General features: G+C 38.0%; 1 protein-coding gene across 1 annotated transcript; it reads left to right on the top strand.

Moving 5' to 3' along the window:
• The first annotated feature begins 15,636 nt into the window (after positions 1-15,636).
• On the top strand, positions 15,637-17,006 carry LOC123883576 (EPIDERMAL PATTERNING FACTOR-like protein 5). The gene is made up of 2 exons (XM_045932424.1): positions 15,637-15,993; positions 16,265-17,006. Exons 1-2 carry the CDS (start codon positions 15,882-15,884, stop codon positions 16,510-16,512), a joined length of 360 nt encoding a protein of 119 aa, XP_045788380.1. The 5' UTR covers positions 15,637-15,881; the 3' UTR covers positions 16,513-17,006.
• Positions 17,007-18,569: the final 1,563 nt, after the last annotated feature.

Raw genomic sequence — 18,569 nt, 5'->3', positions numbered from 1 at the left:
CCAGCTTGATCGAGGAGGGTTTGGATGAGGAGAAGGAGGTGCGGGATGGAGCTATTGTCACCTCTCCTGATGATGAAGTGTAAATTTATTTTTTCTTCTTTGTTTCGCTCGGGCACTTGCCCTTTTTGATGTAACCGACAATTATGGCCCTTCGGGGTCTTTAACTATCAGTACTTTGATTTATTCTCTTGCCTTTTTACCTTTATCTCATATCTAGACTTAGGCTTTGTATGGCGATGTTTTCAATTTCCTCTGAATGTCGAATCGGCCGTTCGTATGCTTCACCGTTTTTAGGTTCGTGCCTTGATTATTTTTTCGTAGCGACGACCTGTATTCCTGTGCTCGACTAGCTTTGAGGTTTTTAACGGTAAATTTCCAAACATTCTATGCGCCGAGCTATGTAATTCTTCGCGCTAGTGTGTGTCTGGATGGTGGTCATCGTTATGATAGCTGGTACCATTGATGCCGAACTTAGAGGGTGCGGGGAACCATTCTAAGTGTTTGGAGATGTTAATCCAAACTAATAACGAGGAGAGGGGCTGTTGTTAAGCTTTCCTCCTCGGGGTGTGAACATCCCATCGCGAGCTGGGGTTCTACCGAGCGTGTACTACGACGATGGTGTTCCGTGGTCTAGAACTATCCTCGCCAACATCATCGAGTTCCAAATGCCTCGACTTTGTTTTATGTTTTAAGATTCATGCCCGTACCTAAGCACTCCTCCGTTGTATAGGCGTGCTTCTCATGGGCGAAGACATAGCCTTCGTCGAGGGATGGCTTGGAGCTTCCCTCAACTGTAGTATTGTTTGAGTTTTTCGGCATTCCAAGGTCGTGGAATTTCTTTTCTGTAAAGATCTTCCAAATAATAAGCGCCGTTTTCGGTTTTGGCTCGGACACGATAAGGTCCCTCCCAATTTGCCGCGAGTTTGCCCTCGCGAGAATCTTTTTGGTTGCGTCGGAGTACTAGTGTCCCAACGTCAAATTCTCGCTTGATGACCTTTTTGTCATGCCGTTCTGCTATTTTTTGTTTCAAAGTAGCTTCTCGGAGGGCTGCGCCGTCTCGGAGTTCTTCCAAGAGGTCGAGCTCCTCTCTGAGCATTTCGTGGTTGTCTTCCCCTTCGAGGGGTACTTCTGTTCGGAAGGAGGATGCTCCGGTTTCCACTGGAATTACGGCCTCTGTTCCGTACGTCAGTCGGAAGGGCGTTTCTCCCGTTGTAGAATGTGGAGTGGTTCGGTAAGACCAGAGTACGCTGTGTAGTTCTTCTGTCCATTTTCCCTTTGCTTCATCCAACCTTCTTTTGAGTCCTCGTAGTATAACCCTATTTGCAGCTTCGGCTTGGCCGTTCGTTTGAGGGTGTTCGACAGAGGTGAAATGTTGGGTTGTACCTATTTTTGCCATGAATTCTCGCACTTTCTTGTCCGTGAATTGAGTCCCGTTATCTGTAACGACAACTTGAGGGATCCCAAACCTCGCGAGTATATTGCGTTTGAAGAATCGCAACACGTTGAATGTTGTGATGTGGGCGAGAGGTTCGGCTTCGATCCATTTCGTGAAGTAGTCGACAGCTACTATTAAGTATTTATTTTGTCCTGCTGCCGTTGGAAACGGTCCTAAGAGGTCCATCCCCCACCAAGAAAACGGCCACGGGGATGATAGCGTCTTTAGCTCGTTTGGAGGGGCCAAGTGCATATCTCCGTGGCGTTGGCATTTGTCGCATTTTTTGACATGCTCTTTTGCGTCTGCTTGCATGGTAGGCCAATAGAATCCTGCTCGCAAGGCCTTTCTGGCCAAGGAGCGTCCACCGATGTGTTGACCGTTTATTCCTTCGTGGATCTCGCCGAGGATCGAAGCTACCTTGCTTTCCTCGACACACCTTAGCAGAGGGATGGAAAATCCTCGGCGGTACATTTTTCCATTTAGGATTACATATGCGCAGGCTCTCTTTTTTACCTTAGCTGCCTCCTTCTTATCAAGTGGGAGGTTCCCAGTGTTCAGAAATTCGAACACGGGTGTCATCCAGCTGTTGGCGTCGATCTCGCATATCAGGAATACCTCGGTGGGTTTCACTATGCTTGGTTTGGATAGCGTTTCCTGAATAAGCGATTGATTTCCGCCTTTCTTTTTCTTAGTGCTTGCGAGCTTTGATAAGATATCTGCTCTTGCATTGTGTTCGCGAGGAACGTGCTTAATTTCGGTTTGTCTGAATTTGGTTAATTTTTCTTTGATCAAGTTTAAATATTCTGTGAGTCGCTCGTCTTTTGTTTGGTATTCTCCGGTTATTTGTGATGCGACGAGCTGTGAGTCCGTGAATATTTTAATTTCCTCGGCTTCCATATCCTGAGCCAACCTTAACCCTGCCAAGAAAGCTTCGTATTCGGCTTGGTTGTTTGTGGTTGGAAAGGCGAGCTCGAGTGAAACTTCTATGAGCGCTCCTTCACCGCTTTCGAGTATGATACCTGCACCACTCCCTTGTGGATTCGAGGATCCATCTACGAAGATGGTCCATTTGTTCTTGTCCGGGGTGGATGGTGTGGTCATCTCGGCTATGAAGTCTGCTAGCACTTGGGCTTTTAAAGCCTTTCTGCTTTCGAAAAAGATTTCGAATTCGGACAACTCGAGCGACCATTTTAGCATTCGTCCTGTCATATCCGGCCTCGCAAGGAGTTGCTTAATCGGTTGATCAGTTCGAACCACGATGGAGTGAGCTAAGAAATAGTGTCTTAACTTTCTTGCGGCCATGACTACTGCTAAGGCCGTTTTTTCAATCTGTAAGTATCGGAGTTCTGGTCCTTGCAGAGCCTTGCTCACGAAATAGACAGGTTTTTGCCCTTGCTCGGTTTCTCTTATTAGAACGGCGCTGATGGCCTCCGATGCTACGGCGAGATAAAGATATAAGGTTTCCCCTTCGTTGGGTCGTGTTAGGACTGGGGGTTCGGATAGTGCTCGTTTTAAGTGTTGTAGCGCATCCTCGCATTCTTTTGTCCATTCGAATGCGGACTCTTTTCTAAGTAATTTGAATAAAGGTAGCGCGTGTTGAGCAGATTTTGCGACAAAACGAGATAAGGCTGTGAGCATCCCGTTTAATGATTGGATTGATTTCTTTGAGTCCGGCGTAGGGAACTCAAAGAATGCTCTGCATTTATCGGGGTTGGCTTCGATTCCTCTTTCGGTTAAGTAAAACCCGAGGAATTTCCCAGCTTTTACGCCGAACGTGCATTTTTCAGGATTGAATCTCATGTTATACTTTCTCGCTTGGTCGAATACTCTTTTTAGATGGGCTGTATGATCGACTTCCTCTTCGGATTTGACGATCATATCATCCATGTAGACTTCGAGCATGTCACCGATTTCATTATTGAAGACTTTGTTCATCATCCTTTGGTATGTGGCGCCTGCGTTTTTAAGCCCGAAAGGCATTACGTTGTAATAATAATTACCGGATTCGGTCATAAACGCTGTTTTCTTTTTATCGATTTCAGCCATTTTTATTTGATTATAACCCGAGTACGCATCCATAAACGATAGTAATTTAAATCCTGATGAATTATCTACTAATTTGTCTATGTTAGGTAAAGGGTAAGCGTCTTTAGGGCAAGCCCTATTAAGATCGGTATAATCAACACACATGCGCCATTTTCCATTCGATTTCTTAACAAGTACAACATTGGATAGCCAGGTGGTATACCTAGCTTCCGAAATGAAATTTGCCTCGAGGAGGTCTTTTACAGCTTTTTCAGCAGCCTCCGCTTTTTCGGGAGACTGCTTCCTACGCCGCTGAACAACGGCACTAGCCCTAGGATCTAAAGTCAACTGGTGACAAGCGACCTCAGGGTCGATACCAGGCATTTCTGCAGCGCTCCAGGCGAACAGTTCAGCATTGTCCTTAAGGCAGGCGATCAGTTGCTTTTTGACCAAGTCGGGAAGTCCAGTTCCAATCTTGATCCCTTTGAGGGGGTCTTCGCCCAAGGGCACCAGCTCGAAATCTCCGTCCGGAATGGGGCGGTAGATTTTCTTTTCAGCATCGGTGAGGTCCTTCTGTTTCTCTTCTTGATGCTCCTTTTTTGTGAGTCGAGCATCGATGTCGACGGATCCTCCAATAGTGTTTACCCCCGGATTTTTCTTTTCGGTTTTCTTGGGGGTTGCCACGGTACTCAGATTTTTCGCCGCGGCCTCGAAACATCTCCTCGCAGCAGCTATGTCGCCGTTGATGGTGGCGACCTGGCCGTCCGGTGTGTAGTATTTCAGCTTCAAGTGGACGGTGGACGACACAGCAAACAACTCCGCTAAAGTAGTTCTGCCGATGATGCAGTTGTACAGCGAGGGACAGTCGACGACCATGAATTGCGTCCTCACGGATTTCATAGCCTTTTCCTCGCCGAAGGTGACGATGAGGTCCACATATCCCCAAGGCTTGGTAGTCGACCCATTGAACCCCTGAAGGTCGGGTCCTACGTAAGGGACCAAGTTTTTCTCCGACAGCTGTAAAGTTTTGAATAGCCCCGAGTACATTACGTCACACGAGCTTCCCTGATCAACGAGGATGCGGTGGACGTCGAAGTTCGCCATGCGAGCCCTCACCAACAGTGGTATCTGATAGTTTGGCGAGCCCCCAGGGACTTCTGATTTGTAGAAGGCCAGCGGGTCGGAGTCTCCCTCAGGTTTGGAGATGGTGATGGGAGTCACTGAGCAAACGTTTTCCAGCTCCTCGAACTTTCTTTTTACTGAACCGAGGGTGATCTTGTTTAGCCCTCCTCCTGTTATCACCAGTGCTTTTGGGAAGTTTTCCCATGAGCCGTTCAGGTGGGCGTTGAAATGCCTCATGAGTGCTCCCTCGTCTGACCCCGGGGATGGGAGTGGAATTTCAGGTGCCGAGATGGCCAATGCCTGAGGGACGATGCCTCTGTTTTCCTGCTCGGGAACATCAATGGCCATTGCGACCTCTTGAGGCTCCCGCTGTTGTTGTTGTTGTTGTTGTTGTGCTTGTTCGTCGTTCTGAACATATCTTCGGGCATAACCCTTTTGTATCAGAATCTCGATGGCATCTTTTAAGTGGACACAGTCCTCAGTGACGTGTCCATGGCTTTTATGATAGCGACAGAATTTCGTCCTATCAGTATTTGCCTTCATGGGCTGCTGTCTTGGGAAGTGGATCCCAGCCTTTTTGAAGTCCGCAGCGGAGACTTCGGCGAAAATGCGATCTCTTGACGCATTCAGTGGAGTATATGTTGTGAATTTTCCCCGAGGAGGTTTGGAATCTTTAATCCTTTCCTCCCTTTGCTTTTCGTTACCTCTTCGCGAGGTTCCAGCTTCATCCTTTTCGTGGTTCCTGGTTTTTTCTTGACCTTTAGGCCTTCTTAGATCTTTGGCCCTCTGTTTTTCCTCGTAGGCAATGTAATTCTTCGCCTTTTCGAAGAATGCATCCAGCGTTTTCGGCTCTTCGATACCGACGGCTTTAGCAAAGTCGCTGTCCGGATGTAATCCCCTATCGAGAAGATACAGCTTCATGCCCTCCTCGACCTTCACTTCTACGGCTGCTTTGTTAAACCGTTCGAGGTAGGCCCTTAAAGGCTCGTTCTCGCCTTGGATAATGGCCTCGAGGGTTGCTTCAGTTTTTGGATGACGCCTCGAGGAAGTGAAGTGAGCCCGGAAGCGGGCGCACAGGTCCGACCAAGAGTCTATGGATCCTGGCGCCAAGCTCTTGTACCAAGCCATAACGCCTTTCCTCAGAGTTGTGGGAAAGAGCTTACACTTGATAGAGCCTCGTACATTTCTGTACTCGAGGAGAGCTTCAAGATTTTCGATGTGCTCGTCCGGGTCTGTCGAGCCATCGTAGGTATCCATTGCCGGTGGTTTCTCGAGTCCGACCGGTAGGGGAAGTTCTCGGATCCTTCGGGAGAGGGGGCCTTGGTGACTGTCCCTCTCTGCCGGGGATCGGTTCCTTTGGCGGCGAGGAGGGTTGTCCCTTCTAGGGGAATGTCTCCTCGGCGGGGTGGAGTTTCGAGATATAGCCTCGTTTCTCCATGGGCTCGACCTCCTTTCGCTTCTGTGGTGAGCGAGACCTGGAGTAGGTTCTGCTCCTCACAGGTGTGGGTGAACGGCGAGCTGGGCGAGCTTGCGCCGTGACCCTCGACTCAGCAATTGCGTCGATGCGACGGCTTTGTTGCTCGAGCCTTTGATTCTGCTGCTCGTATCGCTGGTTCTGCTGCAGCAGTAAGTCCGATTGGCGGTTGATTGCATTGACCAACGCAGCCATCATTTCTTGCATGGGAACGCCCGGAGGGATAGCCACTGCCGGAGTCGCCTGTGGCGGGGTAGCCACAGGGATCTGCGGTTCTTCTGGGTTGTAGGGCTCGTAATGCGCGTCTTGCCCTCCCTGGCCATCTTCCGTTACGGAGGCGAATTGTCCGTCCAGCGGGTGGTACGGCGCGTAGTCCATTGGTTGAACGTTGTTCTCCGCCACGAGCTCCGGGATTTGGTGGTTGTTAACGCCAGCCATTGGTCGTGAAGAGGGTGTTTTGAAGGAAGTTTTTTAGTTTTTGGTTTGGTTAAACAGGGAAACTATGGTTCCCACAGACGGCGCCACTGATCGTGTTGATCAGAATGATGCGACTTCGCCGGCGTTTGCGGTGGTTGAGAGCGTTTGAGACCCCTGTTGGAGCGGAGGGGGGTTGTGTACCTGCAGGCACTCCGACGCTCAAGTCAGTATGTGTGTAAGGTTTTCTTAGCTATAAAATGCGTACCTTGCAAATGAAGTGGAGATGCATATATATAGCCCCCAGCGCTGGGCTAAGGCCCTTGATGGCATTAATGGCCATCAAGTGGCTGCCGGAAAACGGCTAAGGAGCCATGATGTGCAGTTAATGCTCATCATTCCGGTTTACGGCCGTTACAATACGCAAGGGTATCTGACCGTTAGGACATGTTCGGATGGTATGTGTGTCCGACACCCACTGATGCTCGAGCTCGACGCTCGGCCCAGAACACAATACTTAAGGAAAATGAAATGTGGAGGGCAAAAATAACTTTTACTGCGACAGAAAGATTAGTGGTCTAATGAAAGGTTCCCGTATTGCAACAAAAACAATAGAAAGATCTGATGATAGAGTGCCAGGGTGTAATGGTTGGTTTACAAATTCGTGGTGACAGTTTCAGAATTGAGATTATATCTTAAAAAACGTTTATTAAATGATTCAATTTTGTATAATATTGATTGATATTCCCTCATTTTTATAAGCAAAACTATACATTTGCACACTTATACGATAAGTTCTCTACCAAGATATAATCATTACTGTCTAAAAGAAAAGCATATGTGGATGACTAAATCAACAACCGACGTTGACGAACAACATCTCTATGCCCTTGAGTGATTTTTCTCTTCTTGTTGTGAATTGCGTGCAATTTGACTTCTATTATGAAGTCAATTTTATCTTTATCTTTATTTTATGTAAAATTTGTGTTACTATTAATTATTACTCCTCCCGTCCCTTGATCTTATGAAGAATTGTTTTTCTAAATATAAGTCCCTATGTTGTATTAGATGAATTTAGTATTATTATTTCAAACATACACATTATTAATACTACTAGTTTGTCTTGTGATCTAAAAAGTTAAATTTAAACATATTCCTCCGTCTCTCAATTGGTGTCCCTTTTTAAACCACCATTAACCTTTAAATTTATCAACAACTTTTTAAAAATGTAAGAAAAATCGATAGCACTTATAATAAGGGATATAGGAGGAGTTAGCAGCATCAAAATTTTATGATTTTTGGGAAGAGTTCATTTTTCACATTTCCATCAGTATAGTACTACTAGATTGAGATGAAATTGCATGCAATAAATATGTGAAAGTGTTAGATTGAACCACTACTAATAACCATACCTATATCAAGTCAAACAAGTCATAAACTTTGTATTCCACAACTGAATGAATAGAATACGTCCCACAAAGTTTTGAAAGTTTGAGATCTTAGAGTGTATTTATGATAAAATCTAATATTCGAATTCTTTTAGTATTATTTTTATGTTCGATTACGGCGCAAAACTTTAACTTTAAATAATATTGTATTAATAAACGGTAAAATTGGTGCATCATATATTAGTTGATTTATAAGTTGGATATCATTTTTTTTTAGGTTCTTGCTAACGAGCAAGGTTGTCAGAACCGGATCGGTCATCGAACCGGCGAGCTCACCGGTTCAAAGTTCAATTGGTCGGACCGCGTTCAATCGAGGTCGAACCGTTTTTAATTAAATATATATTTTAAATAATATATAAATAAATATACATGAATAATTGCTCAATATTTCATAATTTTACACATTAAAAAGATAAAATATCACAAGTCAAAATAAAATAAAATTTATAATTCAAACCAAATGAAAAATAGATGAAAAACAAAAACATTTCTTATTCCTACGACGTCGTTGTTTTGTTTCAGATTTTTTATTTTTTTGAAAAAAATTAAAACGACGTCGTTTTGGCCTTTTTTTAAAAAAAAAAAAAATCTGCAAAACCGTTTGAACCGCCCGACTGGTTCGACCAGGTCCGACCCCGGTTCACGCGTTTTTTTGCCGGTCGGTTTCCTATCCGTTTTTTGCTCAAAACCGAACCGTTTTCATGACCGGTTCACGGTCCGACCAGTCCGACCGGCCGGTCCGGTCCGGTTTTGATAACCTTGCTAACGAGTTCCCCCGGGGCACTCTTTAAGCATTCCATTAAAAAAAACTTTTTATTCAAAAAATTAAACACTTCAATTTCCAATGCGTTGACTTTACGCATTTCCATAAAAATTCTATAAAAAACTTACTATTTAAGGGCTTAAAGAGTGCCCGGGGCACTATTTAGCATTTGTCTTTTTTTTTAATAAAAAAATAGGGCATGTCACACGTGAGTTGTCAACTGGCCTTGGTAATGACAAACACCTCATTGTGTGGCTTTATGCTTCTGGTTTGGATACAAACTACAAAGCTTCAAAGTATCATCCATCTAATGACTCAATGTCTCATCCAATAAGGAATATGCTTCTATTTTTGGCTTCAAATTGCAGTAATTTGTCAAGCCATGGAAAGTGTTTTACTCACTACTTTTTTCCCTTCTTTTTATTTATTTTCAATAGACAATACGGTAAACATTATAATACTAACACCTAACTGTGAGATTCCGATTTAAATTATCGACTCATTTAATGATGAAACAAATTAGTATGAGCTAAAAGCCTAAAACAAATTAGACTACGTCGAACATTAAGTAGGTTAGACCATAGACCCATATAGGTTGGTCGACCTATTTCCACTCCTAATAGTGTGTCATAGGTGTAAGAGCCATTAATTCGTGTTAGCATGTGATAGGTTAAGATAATTTCATAATGGACCAAGTTGGGCCAAGTTAGTACAAGTCAGTGTTGTTTTGCTAATTAAACCCTACCCTTTAGTTTTTCAAAAAACTAAATACCCTACCCCTTTACGAGATACAGAGCCAAATGGACTGGTCCATGTGAAGGATTTTCAACACAGTTTAAACTGTCATATTTTCTGTGGTACATAACATAACATTTTCAATTTTTTTTCAAATTTAATATAAGATTATCTAAGTAATTATATTATTGCAACCATAGAACAAATGACACATTAACTTATCACACATTCTTTCCAAAAAATCACTATATACACCACAAGAAACAAATGCTGGTGTCCTAAGGAATCAACTAATAAGGTCATAAAAACAAACACTAGAAGTTGCTATAACCCAAAAAATAAACTAGCATTATAAGTAACAGTGTGATTCTCTTTCTTTGTATGTACACTCCGCCAAACCTAAAATGAATAACCCAAATGCTCCAAGGGCCCATTAGTAGGACCATCCTTATACAGGGCCTGAATTTACAAGATTGACCCTGCAAAGAACTGTATAATTTTTCCTTTCATGCTCACTAGTCAGTAGTCACTGTAGAGTTGAAACAACACCAGAACAATTGGTTTAATTTGTACCCAAAAATAAAATGTTCGCTAAAAAATCTATATATAAAGAGGATATTTTAAAGTTTAAACAATTCAAGTCTATAAAGATGGTTAGTCCGATTGAGACAATTTTCAACAAAATGGATGGACATATTGCATCTATAACATGGTTATCGAAAAAGAGATACTAATATAGTACATTTTTTGCTTCAAATATTACTCTTCGTTCAAATTATTTTATTCATATTTTATCCTGGTTTATCCAATCAAATAAATAAATTTCTATTTTAAATAAAATCAAATTTCAGCACTGTAGTCTTCTTGTGAAAAAGAATTAGTTTAAAATAAATAACATTTTCAAAATAAGTATATAAGAATTCAAAACATGAAAAACGTTTATCAAGAAGAATCAAGAAAATTTGTCAAAAAAAAGAAGAATAAAAAATAAAAAACCGAACAAATGAGCACATGAGTGTCCCTTACATCCTCTGTAGTCTGTTCCTTCATGATGCCAGGTTTTGAACCAAGTAGCAGTAGGTGAAGGGTTAAGGCATTCTAAAATAAATTGAGGAAATAATGTTGGTATTTGAACTATTAGATTGTACCTATAAAACAATACTATAATTTAAAAGAAATGGATTAAAATTGATTGATGGTTGAGATGTGAAAATTGAGGGAAATTGAGAGAAAACAAATTGAGAGATCCTTTCTCGATGCTTGCGTCTAACCAATAAATGAGATGTAAATATAATTTTTATTGGTTATTGATTATAGAAAAATTAAGATTGAGAATAATAATAATAATAATAATAATAATAATAATAATAATAAGCTTATAAGTAGTACTATAGATCTAAACCCGGATACATTTATTAAATCGTTAGCGTTTGCCTAAAAATAAATACTACACCACACATGTTGATGTTCTGAGCATAAACTAGATTTTCTTAACGTATCGTAGGAACAAAGACACGAGCCATGAGGTATGCAATGAAATGCCACAGCCTACAAGCCTACCTCGTTGGTTTGCCAAGTAGAAGCAAAGCAAAAGCCATAAATTGAGGCATCTAACGATTACTGGTACTACTCAATCACACTTGGCCATATATACTTTACATTCAATTCTGGATACTGCCACCGTGATAGGTTTAGGATAGGCCTGCAGCACCTGCATAAAGATCATATACCTTTGCTACATTAATTACCATTTTATCCGCTATTTTATTGGAAGGAAAAAAAATGAGAAAGAAAGAAAATGCGAAAATTGAAGAATTAACTTAAACTAAGTTTAAGTCTAAGTTCATTTATTTGTTTCGGTATTTTTTCCCCAACCAAACGGACCCTAAATACTCCAAAAGAGAGTTAGAATACGGGGTGATTGTAGTTTTTATTGTTAAGGTTAGGCATATGCGTGGAAATCTAATCGTATTATAAAATTAAGTTTATTAGGTTTTTCTCTTATTTTCAAAACAGTTTCTCTAAAATTCAAAACAAAACAAAATAGAGGTTTATTGTTTTAAGTTTTTGATATTTATTTTTATGTATGTTAACTCATCTTTTTCATTACTCATTTGTTGTCTTATTTTTGTTATACGTAAAGTTTTACTCAATTTCAAAAAAAGCAAAGTTTCGAAAATCAAGTAGCTAATTAAGCGAGTTCAAAATACATCAAGAAAAAATTAAAAAAGATGGAAGAAGCAGCAATTTTTTCCCATCAAAATTAAATTCAAAGAGCAAATGAAGATTTGTGGGAATGGTTTTCAAAGGATATCAGTCCTATACATGGCATACATGCAAGATCGTAAATAATTATTAGGTTTTCACACTTCTCGTATAAATAGGAGAACTTACCACCGTTGCCTAAAACACATAACATAACCATATATGTATGCATGCAAACACACAATGCACAAGGATACATTTCTTAGATGGATGTAAATCTTCATTGATGTATGAAACTCAATTTAATTTGATGCGGTTTACCTTTATATAGCAATTTACAATTCGTAGCACATAGACTAGATTTAACAAAAAGACACTAAAAACTCCCAAATTCGATCAATCATATTTGTTAACCGAAAGTCTTGCGCGAGATCTAATCCAAGTTCTAGTTTGAGCATTAGATTCATTATGTTGAAGTGAAACTTCTAGGCCACTAAGTTACTTGACTGAAAAAATTGAATACTCCTTTCGATTATTTTTATAGTAAGAAATAAAAACTTCAATTCATCAATACCAATGAAACATTCTGAAACTAGTTGATTTTATAATACATTTATAAATTTAAATTTATTTCATAAATATCCTACTTCATAAATATCTCTACACGAATTATTCATAATTCTATCAACTTAGTTACTTTTAATATTATTTATTCATAATAAATAAGGCTACAAAAAATATAACATTTTTTTGGTACAAAAAAAAAATAGCATTTAATACACTTAAAAGTTATTAAAATTTCTTATAAAATTAATTAAAAGAATAAACATTTTTGTTTTTTATAAAAAAAGACAAACGAGAGTATGTATATTATTTTAGAAATTGTGTAAAACTTAAAATGATATTGAGAGATTGTGTAAATCTTGATTTGACAGTTTTGTTTTTATTTTTTAATATTAAGTATTTTAATCCAGAGTAATTAATGCTATAATAAATGATCAGGGAGTTTGTTCTATGTTCTGTTATACAGGTGCCAAATTGAATTTATGAGGCCGTTTTTTTTTTTTTTTTTTGATAAGCAATTTATGAGGCCGTTGGTGGCCGGTGCTTCTAATATGAGAAAATGGAACATTCACTATTTTTTCGGTACAGATTAAAAAAATAGTGATTTTGATCTAAAATGATTTAGAGATTAATTTTTAGAAAATTTTAGAAAAGTTGAATTTACTTTGTGTTTGTTTATTACTCTCTTCGTCCCAAAATATAAGGATTAATTGACTACTGCACGCACACCAATACTTAATTATGATTACGAATATTTTTAATTGTGCATTAGTAAAAATTATAGAAATTTTATATTTTGAAAATACTCGTCAAATAATAGTACTACTTATTAATTTAAAAAAAAGTACTCCCTCCGCCCCAAATTATAAGGGAAAAAAACCCATTTTTTTCCCAAATTATAAGAGAAAAAATTATTTTCAAGAATGTTTTTTTCCTTATTTTCATAAAATTAAATGCAAATTGCATTTAATTTCTTCTCTCTCTCATTTTCTCAATAAACAACAACCAATAAAAATTGTTTTTACATATTCGTATTCAACTTATTATAAGAAAAACCCACAAAAATATATTTCAAATTCTCATATTTTATTTTTTCTTAATAAATGTGATTTTTTTATTTTCCCTTATAACTTGTGACGAAGTGAGTAGTTGTTAATGGATTAAAAACACTTGAATGAGAAATAATGGGGGGTTTGGCATTGGCATTAATTGCATTGATCCAGCCAGCACAAAGGGTCAGATGAAATGTTTGTCTCGTACGAGACAGACTCTCAATCCCATACGTACACTGATTTACACGGCCGTTGTTTGTTGCCATCCACCCTCAATAGCTCTTTCTTCTCCATCTTTTTGACTCAATTACTAGCAATACACAATTTCTTCCTTCATTTCTAAAATGATCATCATTTACTTCCTTATGGCTCAATTAGATTGTTTGCGGTTATTGAAAAAACGATTACTCAATTGTGTTGGTTTTTATAAAGAGTTAGGCAAAATGTATTTTTGGTCTATGAAATATTAGGAAATTTAAGTTTTAGTCTTTTAATTTGGCTATGCCGCACAAAAAATTTGACAAGGTCACAATATGTTGATTGAACCACTGTTAGGTGGTCAGTTGACACTGATTTGACTTGTATTGAGAACGAAAATCAAAATATGTTCAAATTATAGGGACGAAAATCAAAATTCGTTCAAATTATTTGGACGAAAACAAATATGCACATAGATCAAATTTAAAATTCATAAATTTGAAAATTCATTTTCTACCTTGTCACCACCATTAGAGAACTCTTTTCACTTTATTCATCTCACAAACCCCATAAATTCTTCAACCAAAAAAAAAAAAACTTCACTTCAAAAGAAAATTACCAACACTCGGAATATTATGGTACCCTGATTTCTTATATTATCCCATGACACAAATTTCGATTTTTATAATAAACATGGAAAAAATAAATCAAATTGACCATAAACCAAAAATTATTTATTTCCTTTTATACATATATATTGTTGCTTATAACTATTTCAATTATCTATCTAATACTAAATAACATCAGCAACAGTTGCGTAACAGTAAAATGTGCTACAGTCTTTCAAGATGAGGTCAATAACATTTTGAGAATCCGAATATATTGCACAAAATTCTGGCATATTTCAAGTTTCTAGCAAGTCTCAACCCATGATAAATAGTCACAAGCTCATCGAAAATATTATCTATAATGTCCAAATATCTACTAAAATCAATGATCCAACTATGTGATTTCCAACCAAACAATATTTATACCTTTGCTTTAAGCCACACATCAGCTATAAAATATCAGTCTCAGGAACTACCTAGCTTATAGTTTAAATTTATCAAAACAGAGACTAAATCAACTTTTATTCTTTAACTTAGGTTCTGTTTGGTATAGCAGATAAGTTAGCTTATAGTGAATAAACTAATTAATTGATCTTGTAGTATTTGGTAAAATTATCAGTTGAACGAACTTATAAATATGAAATGACACAACTTAAAAAAAATATGAAATGACATAAAAAAAAGTTATGTTTAAGTAATATTTAATTTTTTAAAATAAGGTGGCAGAGGTATAATTTGAAGAAAAAATGATAAACTCTAAGCTAATTGATACTAGACTTTGTTCCAATTTTGAGTAATTTGATACTGGACTTTGTTGATTTGCTTGAAAGAGATACGACTTCACTTTCTTTATGCTATTGGCAGTCTGGTTCATTCATTAATTTCCAAGGGTTCCGTTCCTTTGAGTTCGTCTCTGTTTCTAATGCTTGTCATAAGTCGCGCATCACACTTTTTTTGCAATTTTGAATTGTGCTTGTGCTACGTGTTTGTTTGCTTGTTGGATCTTACAACCACTTTTGTTGTAGTAGTTTTACTGTTTGTATTTTTGTATTACTCGTTAGGCTGATTACTACACTTTTGCGTGGTTTGACTGAGTTATGTTCATGTCCCCCAATCTTTATATCTTTATATCTTCTTGTTATTTAATCTACTGGACAAGGTCAAACTGTATTCTTTCTGGTGGTTAAAGTCAACAAATTCAAACATAGTTTCTAACTACTATAGCTAGTGGTCGAGCCCACTTACTTGTCTAGGCCTGGTGTAATTTGTAAACTTCATGTTTTATGTTTTTCTTCGATTACAATATTTGTAAATACTTATAGTCTTTTTTGACACACCTTATGCTAAAGAGATTAGTCGATTGGTTTTATATTATATATCTCATTTTAACTTGTAAAAAAAATATATTTTTCTTTCTTTTGCATAAGCTAATTGAATCAACTTATCAACTACAGGCAAGTAAAAATTAACCATAGTTCAATCTAAGGATAAAAATGAGGATAGCTGCCATGTTAAATACTAACAAGTTGGAAAACACAACACACCACCTTATGACAAATAATTCTGAAGTTTAGTAGGGTCCATGTCCCCAAACCACCGGGTCCACTAATTTCTCAGATACTCAAACAAGATCTCTCACACCCTCTTTGGGGTTCTTTCTTCTCTTTTGACTTGGACTTTCTTTCTCTCTCAACAAAAACATACACACGCAACAATCTGCAACACTTCTGCAACAACATTTAATAATACCAAACACACCTTCCTCTCAAACTATCTTTCTCATCAACCTCTTCCTCTTCTTCCCAGCTTCACTAACGTGCGCATTCCACCTCACCATCATGTGCGTATTGCGCCACCGCAAACACCACCATCATCATTGGTTGTTACTCATTTTCATTTTTCTCTTGTTCTCTTCAACTTTTGCCATAACCATTCTCGCACCACAACCCAGTAAGTTCATTTCAAACATAGAACTATTTTCCAATTCAATAGTTTTCAACTATACCAAACACAGACACTATTTGGATTAGACGTGTCTCAGTTGAATTAGACGTGTCTCGCTATCAGATACATGTTAGATAGGCACGGACACATATATGATTATATTGTATCCTGTCATTTTTTCCAAATTATTAACGGTGTGAACATATCAGTATCTGTATCCGTGTCCGTATCAGTAATTTTTAATCCAAAATACTCATTTTTTATTTTTCATTTTCAGGTAGCGGAACAGTGAAGCACAAAGACAAGGAAAATGGGTCTCCGGCATCACAGTGGAAGAGAGAAGTGGCCGAGCAGAAGAAACTTGGCGGTCCAGGGTCGACGCCTCCATCATGTAGATCCAAGTGTGGTTGGTGCAACCCATGTCATCCGGTTCATGTTCCGGTTCAACCCGGTTTTATCATACGTCTTGAGTATTATCCAGAAGCTTGGCGTTGCAAGTGTGGCAACAAGCTTTTTTTGCCTTGATTGAATAATGATGACAATATATATTTATATATTTTTATATATATAAATAAAAATGAGTAATCCTAGTACAAAAGAAAAAAAAAAAACACAAACGTTGCCAGAACCGAACAGAGAAAATGTTGCAGAGCAGCCATCTTAAATTTTTACCCTTTTGGGCTTTTTTTTGTTATCATCATCATGCATTAATTAATGTTACTAAGGTTGAGTTTTTGGATGTGCTTGCTTGCTTGCTTCTTGTGAGTACTACTGCTGATATTGATTTTGAGTTAACCTTTTAAGGGAGTTTCATTGGGAATGTAAGATGTTTGGGTTTGGTGTGATTATCGAGAATAGACCCTCTCTATTGTACATAGAAGATGATGATTTATGTTTCCTTTTTTGTTTTTTGGTTTATGTTTGCATTTACCCCTTTATGACAAAATATGTTAAGGTTGTAGTAACTTGGAGTAATTTGTAACTATATGAATTATTTGATTATCCTTCTCTTCACAAAACAGAGAAACCATGTTGTTTTTCTTCTCTCTATTTATTGATGTGTTGAACTTGATTGTACTTTTGTAATGTTTTGAAGTTTATGCTACCTGGCCTCGTCACTATTTCACACATAGATATATTAATTGATGAGTTACATTCTTAATTTTTCTTAATTTGTTTGGTTTTAAGTTTGTACTATTACTGTTGGAAATTATTTTTAATGTGTAGTATATACAAGATCTGTCTTGTTGTTCTCTTCTCACTATCTCATTCACTATATATATGCTATTAGGATTTCACTATTTTCCATTAAATGTGCACATGACATGCTAATTAGAGGTGTTTTCATCTTCTGTAGATAGCAATGTTTCATACATATCAGTAGTGTGGTTTAATGTGCCAACAAAGAAAGATAACAAAAAATCACGGATTATGGCACTTTGTTTTTTTTTTTTTTTTTTTATTGCCCTCGTGTTCATCGTTTTATTGCCCTTGTGTTCATCATGTTTGATAATTATTGAAGTGGAGAAGTTTCTTGTTTTCTCTTTCTTCTGTAAAAATTGGTCAAATTTGCTTTTAAAACGAGATAAATTGAATATTTTATGTGTTTGTTCCTAATTCCTATTCTTAAATCTTCCATTTATATACACAATCAAGTTATTTAATGAGTTGGCCGGAGTATAAAAAATTCCCGACCTGGATCCTCTGCAGCGGCAAATATCTGCTGCAATGCCTGCTGCTAAATCAACACCATTTGATTGATCATGCGGTTTGAAATAGAAGGCACAAATAACATTGATTGTGCGGTGGATACAGGTTAACTAAATCACATATTTCCTACGGACTTTGTGCATCTTCTTCGCAGCGGCGGTGTCGACGTCATGCAATCTCATCTGTGGCGGAAAAGAGGAGGGCGGCTGCAGTGAGCAGTGGAGCTTGTGCAAAAGCATAAAGGGATAAATCTAATTTTGTTGGAGAGTATACAGTATCAATGAATTCTCCCTCTTCTCCATGTAATTTTGAGTTAATTATAATTCATTGAATTGAATTGTATTTCTATTTGAGTTCATTCTATTGGGGAAAAAGCTGAGAAATTGATTTTTGCAAACATGAGAGACTCTTTGATCGATTATTTGAGTCATGTTCATCTTGGGGATTAAACCAATAGATATATGCTGTGAAACGAATGATTTTGTGTCTTTTATTTCAAGCCGTCGGATCAATCAGATAGTCCAAATTTAGCAGCAGGCATTGCAGCAGATATTTACCGCAGCTAGGGTTGGGAATAGGCCAGGCGGCCTACAGGGGCCTTCGGCCTGGCCTGTATAAGCCTGGTCTGGCCTGGCCTGGTTATTAAAAATGCCAGGCTTAGGCTTTGAAAACGGCCTGTTTACATAAATAGGCCAGGCTTAGGCTTCTAAAAAGGCCTACGAAGCCTGATAGGCCGGCCTGTTTATAATAATTATTATTTATATAATATTATTATTTATATCTTATAAAAAAATATTATTTATATAAATATTATTAGCTTTTAATTATTGCGACTTTTCGTAATCGTATTTGTTATTTTATTAGTTTTTAAT

The sequence above is a fragment of the Trifolium pratense genome, linkage group LG1 (genome assembly GCF_020283565.1).
Source record: "Trifolium pratense cultivar HEN17-A07 linkage group LG1, ARS_RC_1.1, whole genome shotgun sequence".
In the NCBI taxonomy this organism is placed as follows: Eukaryota; Viridiplantae; Streptophyta; class Magnoliopsida; order Fabales; family Fabaceae; genus Trifolium; species Trifolium pratense.
The sequence above is the reverse complement of the archived record's forward strand: the minus strand, read 5'-3'. Positions and strand labels throughout refer to the sequence as shown.